This window comes from Acanthaster planci, linkage group LG03 (genome assembly GCF_054643075.1).
Source record: "Acanthaster planci isolate LZ-2023a linkage group LG03, COTS_SCS, whole genome shotgun sequence".
Lineage (NCBI taxonomy): Eukaryota > Metazoa > Echinodermata > Asteroidea > Valvatida > Acanthasteridae > Acanthaster > Acanthaster planci.
The window spans coordinates 13,937,870-13,947,937 of NC_141779.1; the positions used below are offsets into that span (position 1 = coordinate 13,937,870).

Sequence of the window (10,068 nt, forward strand, 5' to 3'; positions counted from 1 at the left end):
CCGGGCACAGGTAAACGCCGGCAGCAACATGTTTGACAAAATTTCCCCCGTTATTTTCAAACTTATTGACATGTTTGATGAAAATTGCCCCATAAAAGCTTCATAAATTGCCTGGTTGACATTTAATTCAGACTTTACTTCCCTCTAAAGAATCATTAATTGGAAAAAAAATCTGCAATTAAAGTAGGATCCCAGACGAAACAAATAATATCAGCAAAAACAAGGACTTTGAAATGACACTCAAAACTAATTGTAGCCTTCACTCAAGGCAACAGTTTCCCTGCTTAACTAGTGCCAGTCTTAATAACTGAAACAGCCTGAGACTTCCTAGGGAATGGGAACCAGTCTATATCCAAGCATCCCTACCGGCAGTTTAACATAAACAGTAAAAATTGCACAGTTTGAGGCACAAAAATTGCGCACGTTTAAAGATTGCGTTCGAATTTTGAATCTTGAAAAATTAATTGTAGAGGGCCAATCCCCACCTGAGTTTATTATATCCCCTAACTGCCTGAAGGCAAATCAACTCAAGACAGAGTACAATAAATTTGTGCAAGATTCAAGATTGTGCTGAACATCAGCTCCCTCCCGGAGTTTGTTTTTATTTCATGTAGCCGACATGTAGGCCTACATGTACATGTATGTTGTTAAAACTCAGCATGCTCATTGGGACTTATTAAAACTGACTTTTGGCTGCCCTTACATGGACATTTCACAGCTCGTTTCGCGATATGGGTGATGTCTTTCCTACCCGCTTCTTTGGCATTCACCATCAAGTTTAAGGATTACCATCAAATTGTTTCAGGGGAAAAATGACTTTATCACAGTTGAAATGTGAGAAAGTCATTTCTTTCTGTCCAGGGAAGACTCATAAATGAAGTTTCTTTTGTGAGAATCCACATACGTGCCTACCCCAATGCCTACATTGTTCGTGCAGTCCCCAGAAGTGTAAGTGGGCCTGAACTGAACACCGTCACTACCTTGTCTGGTTCTGCTAATATTGAAAAATTATTGAATGCTGTGATATGGCAATGGGGTACCGGTATGATGTGTTAATGCGTGATTGACTTGTAGCACATCTATAATTACTGCGAGGAAAAATTATTCCCTTGAACCCAGTTACAAGACCGCAGACTATGTTTAAAACAGGGAAAAAGGAAATTCATGTACATGAGCTTTGATCACATGCTTAAATACATTTAGGCTACATGTACATGTAAGTGCTGGTTAATTACATTTATAAAGACTGTTTATTGCACACCAGTTAAAATATCAACACTAGACCGATGGCGCCTGCTATGTCACATGACCTATGGTGTGTATTAAATATCAACAAACATGGCGTCCACCAAAAGCAAAGTGTTTCATAAGTGTCATTTGCCAAAAATAAAGTCGACAACAGGTACAGTACTAAGACTACTGATGTGCTGGGTACTATACCATAACTTGTCTGTATTGTTTGTAAACAACACTTAAAAGACATGTTGCCATGGGGTAGATATCCACTATAGGTCACGTGATTTAGCAAGTGCAATCGGTCTGTACATTGTGGAAGCTATGCTGTCAATTGATCTGAGCTTAATGTTAAGACTATTAGAGCTAAGGGTTGTACTTGTATTAAAATCCTTCCTTTTTTTATTTGACATTACAAGGCCTAGCCTTTTAAAATTTATAGATCTGTGTATATAAAACCAATAAAGTACAGGACTAATTCATTGACTTATTAAATTATTGTACTTTTGCTTGATGAACAAGTGGTTGTTGCCAGCTCACAGCCTTATTGAAAAGCAGTGTTCTTCAACCTACATGTACCTGTACAAAAAAAAGTTTGGCAGCTCACTTACTTTTGCTTGTTTGCCACCTTGTCCATAACTGACAGCTAGCCCGCTAGCTTTAAAATCTGGCAGCCAAGTTTAAACTTTTGGTTCTGCACTTTAATCCTCGAAGATTTCACATCTTGCACAACACTATCTAGAAAAAAGTGCTATCTGTATATGACAAAAATTGCTTTTAATTTTCCCACCAAAAAATGTCTGATATATTGGAACCATTTTTCCTTTTCTTTTCAGACTTTCTCTGATGTGTTTGTAACTGGTGTTTTTGAGGCAGATACATGTACGTGTAATTAGCTGGGGATGGTTTACACATGATGAGTTTGTCTACACTGAAGAAGATCGCAGCTTATGGTGGAGTGGTATCCGTTCTTGGAGCTGGCTATTTCTTTAAGAGGATTCAAGGTGAGAAATGCAAAACAGGTTTTGTATAGAACAAAAATTATCTTAAGTCTAGCATTTCTGTGCGTATTTTTGGCAGATGTACTTCATCCTTGGGTATGTTGGGTAAGAGAAAAATTTCTACACGGAGTTGTGATTCCTATCTTGTTTTGTGTAGATAAATTTCCTGCATACATAAATTTGCGTACAGAATCATGTAGGTTAAATTCTGCTGGTATCCTTAAGTTACTCAACAGTTTAAGGATTCAAAAATTGTGTATTGCCATGACAAATGCAGACAAGTGGTTACTGTTCAGCAAAGTGACCCATCATTTGCAAGTGAGCCACTCTCCTTGGACAGCTTGTGGAATTGTATACATTGAATTTTGTTTGTCTCAGATTCTGCATGTCCTTTGTCCATTTTGTGTATCCTGTGATTGGACAATATGTTGGGTTAATGCAATTCTAATTTGATTCGTGTACATGTACACGAAGGTCAATTTGTAAGGCCTCTTGTAACGTGTAATGATGGAAGCATTATGACAGTTACTGTGCATTGTGGCTTCAGTGCTGCAGGAATTACTGAAGACCTTTCTGAGTTTTCAGTGGTCATATATCTCCACTCGTGCAGGGAAAATAAGTTCTTATTGAATATAAGAAGAATTTTGAGGGCATCATTTGGAATGACTTGACAGTAGGTTGTTAAGCTTGGTGACGTGGTTTCAAAGTGCAATTAGGAAACATAAGATTTGGTTTCAGTTTCTGCATTTTCACTAGGATTTCTCATGGATTGCGTTGGGTTTCTTCCCACCTCTGAGACTAGAATTGTGTTTTGAGGGCAAGTTTGATTAACCCTAACCCAGTAGGGCCTTTTTACTTGGACACATCCTTAATCCTCCAGAATCTTCCAACTTCAAAACTGCATTCATCCTCAATCCAAAATCCTCCATTCTTTTGGCTTATGCAGAGAATGAAAGGTACCTGAATCCCCAATCCTCCAAAATCCTCCATGGCCCTACATGTACCTTGGTTTGATGGGTTTTTTGGGGGGAGGGGGTGGGTTGGGCACATCAGGGTGGTTGCTGGGCTGAAGCTGTTTTTTTGCAGAGTTGGCTAACAGCTTTGCTTTTGTAATAAACAAAGCAGACATGTGCCTTTGTTTTAACACGCTGCACTTGAGGATTGTGTAATTTATGACCAGCAGCAGTGAACAACAGAACACTGTCCTTGGGTACATGTACATGTATATTTTAAACAGTATAATGCATGACCATATGCACCATTCATCCTCAATCCTTCAAAATCCTCCAGCTTTTGAATCAGCATTCATCATCAGTGATCAATCCTCCGAAATCTGGCATGATTCAATCACTATTCATCCTCCATCTTCCAAATCCTCAAATGTTCAAATCATCGTTCATCCTCATCCTCCAAAATCCTGGAGGATTTTGAAGGATTGAGGTTCACTGGTTAGGGTTAAGATACCATAGTTGACCGTAGTTCGACTGACTCTGATCTGATGGACCATAGAGGAAGGACACAGAAGGAGTTGCAACTATGGCACCTCAAAGTGTTCAATGATCGTCGCTGCTGAGTCAGATGAATATTAGAAAATACTTCAAAAATGCCCAATTACTGCCTGCATCTTAGCTGGACAAGTGGGGCCAGAAATATCCTAGCAATACTTGTAGTGTTTTGCTTGCAATTAAATACAAAATTATTGCTGTGACCAGGAAAGAGCGAGAGAAATATCCCTGGTATTACACCTACGTTTGCCATCATAAATAAAGACTTTTTAAAATTTTGATACACTGTTCCATTTTCCATGCAAAGTTTGTAATTTGATTCTACTCCCTCCCCACGGCCCGCCGAGGTCCAATCTTAACCCTAACCCTCCTCAATCCTTCACCTGTTGGAGGACTGAGGAGTGTTAGGGTTAACGGACTCTTAAGGACAGTTAGCACCCCTGGTGTTTTGTTGTCAAATAAACAGATTGATTAAAGCACTTCAGATTCAGGGGACCTGTCTCATTTGTGATCAAAGTGTTTCTACGTAGGCCTACGCGTACTATCGAAGCTCTCCCTCATCTGACTTTCGATTCAGTTTTTACTGGTATACTTAGGATTCAGAATGTCTTGTACATGTATGCCTAGAAAACACTGCTGTATCTACAGATCAGGAGTTAGTTGCAGGTTTTATGCATCAGGTACTTTCAAGGAATATATCAAATCTTGTTTTCTGCTGCAAGACGAGCGCAAAGGGTTTTGTGTACATTGTGCAAAACTTGTAACAGCAAATTTAGGGCAAACAAATCACAAACTTTTGCACATCGTGTAGACTGCAAACGTCATTTTTGTGCAGTTGAAAAGTGCCGGACAAAGGAACATCCTGACAGAGAATCAAATACGCCATTGGAAAAAAGCACAAAGGAAGCGCATGAAGAAGAATCGCCTGTAATGCCTGTGAGTTGGAAGAATTGAAAAGCAAAACAAAGTTGCTTGAAGCAGAAACAAAGGTACTAAGGGACTTTGAGAAAAATGTGAAAAAACATCTTGGAGTTGATAGGGCTTGTGAGGTAACTGAGCTACAGGTTTTTGCACTTAGGCATATTAGCTAGTTTAGGGACTGGAGATAAAGATATCATAAAGGTTCCAGGCAAACATGGGCATCCAAAGGTTTTTGTTAGAGTTGCTGTTGCTCAGGTGGGAAGTTCTACATGTACTTGTGCAAAAAAAGAGTGTCTCCGTAAAAGGAGTCATTTGATAGAGAAAATAGTATCTAGTAGTACTTTTCCTTCTTCATCCGCATGAAGCGCTGAATCACAGTCTACCTCCAGTAGAACTACACCCTCAGTTCCAGGAACACATCCTTCAACGTCATTGTCAGCCTTTTAGGATGATGTTGCTGCTCAGCAACTGCATCTCAAGAAGCTGGCTTAAATGTTTGCACACAATTCTCATGGGAAACAATCAGTAGGTTGCATAGCCTCATGCCAGAAACAATGCGGGTTTTTCTCAAAAGAACCTTGGAAAAAGAAACAGGGCAGAAGTTGCTAGGAACGTGCCAAACAATGAGATCTTCAGTAAAACCTTCAGACCAGTTTGAGTTTGGTTCTTTCAAGGGAAGCTGTGGAAGCACTATTCATTTTACTTGAATCAAACATGCGGGAAGTATGGTGAAACGCATCATCTCAGAATCTGTGGAAACAAATCTAATGGCAAAAACCTTTAATGATACTTTGTGGCTGCATGTATCTGGGGATAAGGGTGGAAAAAGCACTAAAATGACCCTTCAAATTCTCAACATGAAGAAGAGCCAGTCTGTGAAATCTCTGAACCTGTTGGGTATATTTGAGGGTGGCAAAGATGATAGGATAAACATAAAAATGGCATTCAAGCCAGTTTTTGAGGATCTACTGAAGATCACAAGGGACATCTCTGAGCTACAACTCCCAAAACCAGAAATTCATGACAAACAGTTCACAGAAGAAATGGTTCAGGCCAGGATTGATGAAAAACTTGATTTCACGCCTCTGCAACAACTTGATCACAGTAACATGTTCATCAGCCCTGATTGCAAGTACTGCCAGCAAGCTGTATCCTCATTTGGAGAACAGGAGCAGCCCATTTCCAAAACAGAAAAACCTAAAATGTACATCAAATGCAGACTGACTTGGGGTGGTGACTGGGAATGGATTGCCAAAGTTCTTGGGTTGACAGGTCCAAATGGTTCTCATTTTTGCCCCCATTGCCTTGTAAACACTGAATGACCTTAAGCAAGGAAATCCTCATGCTGTACATGTTACTGAGGAAAACCAGAATGAGGATAGAGATGGTGGCGTGCTTGCATGCAGTCCGCAAAGAGACCTGGCAACCTGTCATGCTAAGGCCGAAGAGTTTATTGCAAAAGGTACAAAAAAAGAACAGGCTATTAAAGTATTATGACAACTGTATTCAACATCCAATGGTCAGCACTGAGGGACAGGTCATTGAGCATGTGTCAGTTAGCCCCCTGCATATACACACCATGTAGGTATAGGGCTTAGTCTGCAGATGTTCGAGATTGTTGAAAAAAATGCAAAGGAGTTACATGTGGATCAGGAAATCCTTATGAGTAATGGGATACATCATGCTGTGGATCATTTGTATGCACACATTGAAGACTTGGGTAGAGAACATTGTCGCTGGCGCAGTTTTTAAATGAAACTTGAGGATGAACTTGAAGCTAAACATGGACAGGTTGCTCAGGTCCAATTGAACAATCCCAATCATTTCTCCAAGACTGATCAGAAATTCAATGACAATAGTTCACAGGCTAAGAATTCTAGGAAACAGGTTCAGCAGCTAAATGGTCAAATCAAGGGCATGGAGAGAAAAATTTGAGGCATTACCAAAGAGATAGTTGACAATGAGAAAGTTCGGGCTGAGGTTAGGGGTTGAATTCAGAATGTTCCAGAGCCATTTATGAATAGGTTCGGCGCAGTCTTAGAAGGATTAGGCATTAGGAAACAGTCACATCATTGGTTGCCATCCGTCTTTAATAGTGCAGTGCAGAGAGGACCAGTCATCAGAAGAAAATGGCAAAAGAAACGAAGGAGTAACAACAGCAGTAAACGATCATTTTCACTTTTACAGTTGTTTTGTTACTATGCCGAACTTTGACCAGACAGTAGTTCGATTAGAGTTGTTCACACTTCAACCACACTGCATGTACAGTAGTTGCATCACAAACCAAGCACTAGTTAACTAACAAGCCCATTATAAGACTTCATCGGAGACTGAAGAAATGAAACCAAGTCACATGATGATGTACCGCTCATTAAGAAATAATGGGACTCCTCAAAGTAATGATGCCTTTAGCACAGGGAGAGGGTACCTTGGGAGATGACTGTTAACCAAACTTGGGAAGAAAGACAGAGTAAAATAGACTGAAAAAAAACTAAAATGGGGTTTTGAACTGCAAGAATCCCAGCGAATTTGTGCTTTATAGTCAAAAGAGAGATGGAAAGGACTATTTCTTGAACTAGACCCCTTTACTCTTTTCCTAACCAGATGGGCTTGCTGCGGGGTCGTACTACTCACAGTCCATGAAAATCCTCAGGGAACACCCAGGAGCGTCGGAGGTACTGGGCCACCCGATACGAAGCAAGTTCCTCAACCTTGGAGATCCTTTCAATGTAGTCAATTCAGCCGAAGCAAAGGTACATGTAACATTGGAATGTACATTTTGTGTTTTGTGAGAAGTCCACACATGTACGTACATGTAAACATAATAGTTGGCCAACTTCTTGCATGACTTCCTCACATAAAGAAAAGTTGATGGAAGAAATTGGCCTGAGTTATTTTGGGTCACCTGCTGCTACATAAGAATGAAACCCTGAAAGGGGAGGGACCAAGTAGTGTGAATGATAAGAGTTACCACGGCGCAAAACACTTTGTTCTTTTAGACCAAAACGATTCGCTTCTAAGGCTGCCTTTACAACCGTGTCACATTTCCCCCAAAAAATCTGTCATTGGTGTTTCCAAACACAAAACACTGCCCCTCCAAATGGGGAAACAGATTGGGAACCATTCATCAGAACTATCCCTGAAGGATGTCCCGATGGAATGGAAGTATTCGGACACTCTTTACTCTCGTTTAGATCCCAGTATTAACTATCTGTCAACATATTGATATCCAAGGGCACACTGTTACTGCAATTACACCTTGCTCCTCAAATGATCTTGAACTTGTAATGCTGCACATACATCTTGGTGAATAGCGACACGCCATTGGTCAAAGGAGTATTTAACACACACATGTACCTTCTGTGTACAAGTGAGGTACCCCCCAGTTGTTGCTTCTGGCTGTAATTGCTGGATTAGTGACATCAGTAGTGACATTTATGTGCTGTTGTCTTTTACAACATATTCTCCTTTCACTCAGCTTGCCATACCAGTCAAAGGTAGCAAACGGAGAGGAACTCTGTACACATGGTCTGACAGACAAGGGCTAGGGTAAGATTATAATTATTACAGAAATACTTCTATTGTAAGCAAAGAAACTTTACCAGACTTTGATGTCAAATTGGGGCCTTTTTATATGGGTGCTTTTCAGCAGTGTAGCTGGGATTTTACAAGTGGGAGGGGGTGCAAAGGAGGCACCAGCCACTTATGGGGGTCACCAGCTTTCAGTGGTGTGGTTTTTGGGGGGCAAGTTTTTGTTAGCCTTCTTCAATATCCATTCATCCGTTTTTTAGTGGGGAGGGTGGCACCAGGAATTTGTGGGGGGGTATGTGCTCTCCAAGTCCCCCCATGGCCACGCCACTGGTGCTTTTCTGAGATCCAATGCTGTTTGGACTTGGCTTCCATGTTGGTCAGATGATGGCTTTGTTCCACGGGCTATATTCAGAAGCCATGAAACCAGCATGTGACATTAAGGCCTTCGGGGGCAAACACTGAGTATACAGTGTTATAATACATGTCGCGCAGGGCCAAAAATCCTAAATTGATTAACATCCCCCTGGCGCAAATCCATCCTTGGAAATAGTTGTTCGTGGTACCCACTGCTACATCTGACTCAAACCAGCCAGCTGACACTGGTGAGCTTGGTGGTCGAGTGGTTAAGACGTCTGCAATAGTAAGTAGGAGGTCATAGGTTCGAGTCCCACCCGAGTATGCTTGTGGTGTTTTTCAAGTTGGTGTCCAACTCAACCGGCTGTGGCCAGAACCACTACACCCATCATTGGGAAATGGTTGTAGCCACTTGGCAGTGGCTAACATAAGTGCTGGGTTGTCATGGTTGTGTCCATCCCCTCCAAAACTTTTGAAGATGGCTTCAAAGCAAGGGTTTATCCCCAAAATGGCTGTGTAGAATGAATTAAAGTCCGCATCTTCTTTTTTTTTATGGGAGGGGGAGTTGGGATTAAATCAATCTTGTCAGTTTCAAGGTCAGTTCATAACAAAAATGTGTTTATATGACATCAAATCAAACATTCTCTCTTTGACTTTTCAACATTGGTTAACTTCAAAGTTATGTCACTTTTTGCGTGACGTATGAACTCATGTTCACCTTGTCGTTTACTTGGCGGTGTGAATGTGTACTTTCGTTGCCCTTCCATCCTTCCCTGTTTTCTGTTTTCCCAATTCTTTTATCCAAATTCAGCCCCCCATTCCCCAAAAAGTTTACACCGCTTGTATATTTCTGATGGCTGTTTAGATGGGAAGTCAGAAAGTTACAGCTACAGTTGAAAGGCACAGAGAGGAAGGTGACAATCTATGCTTTGGGGGCCAGCACACTGGACGGAAATGTGGACAACCGGGACACGACTGAGATTCTGGACGACTGACCTAACGGTAAGAATTAGCTCTAAAACCGAATCCCCATGGATCCTTCAAAATCTACGGGGAGATTTTCCCTAGATTTTGAAAGATTGAGGAGGCAGAACCCAACCGCACGTACTTCACACCATGCTTGATGTGCCTTGTAAGGTAAAGTGCAAAGAATGTTCCGTGAAGGATTGAAGGATGTTGGAGCTGAAGGCTCCCAGCAAATATACCAAGGGAGTTAGGCTTGTTGCAGTCACTCTACACAAGGTTGTGTTGGCACTATGTATGTGTATATATCCACGATCTTTTGTTGGATTGATCATACAGTTCCAGCATTTCCTGTTGTATGCCATTCAGTGTCCCAGATGAGACAGACTGGCCACTTCAAGGTGCAGAATCCTCATTAATATGTCTCAGCAATCTCATCTTGTGTATTTGTTTAAATTTACTGGAGTTTGTTCACAGAGACACGAGGCCGTCCCTGTTTGAGTGTTTGATACCTCTGTTACAGTATTTACATGTAGTTGTTTAAGGCACACACTGGTGAG

The 10,068-nt window shown here is 41.1% G+C and overlaps 1 protein-coding gene across 13 annotated transcripts in view; it reads left to right on the forward strand.

Moving 5' to 3' along the window:
* LOC110990234 (cytochrome c oxidase assembly factor 1 homolog) overlaps nucleotides 1–10,068 on the forward strand; it is a 58,586-nt gene that overhangs the window by 1,342 nt on the left and 47,176 nt on the right. For 11 of the 13 annotated variants that reach the window (XR_002599795.2, XR_015424628.1, XR_002599789.2 and 8 more), the window contains exons 2-5: nucleotides 2,070–2,237; nucleotides 7,265–7,413; nucleotides 8,139–8,209; nucleotides 9,411–9,547. Coding sequence is in view for 9 of the 13 variants with exons in the window: in XM_022255177.2 (XP_022110869.1) it covers nucleotides 2,147–2,237; nucleotides 7,265–7,413; nucleotides 8,139–8,209; nucleotides 9,411–9,540 (441 nt within the window). In the remaining 4 variants the exon portion in view is untranslated. The remainder of the gene's footprint in view (nucleotides 1–2,069; nucleotides 2,238–7,264; nucleotides 7,414–8,138; nucleotides 8,210–9,410; nucleotides 9,548–10,068) is intronic. The other 2 variants (XM_022255188.2, XM_022255161.2) reach the window with 1 other exon arrangement.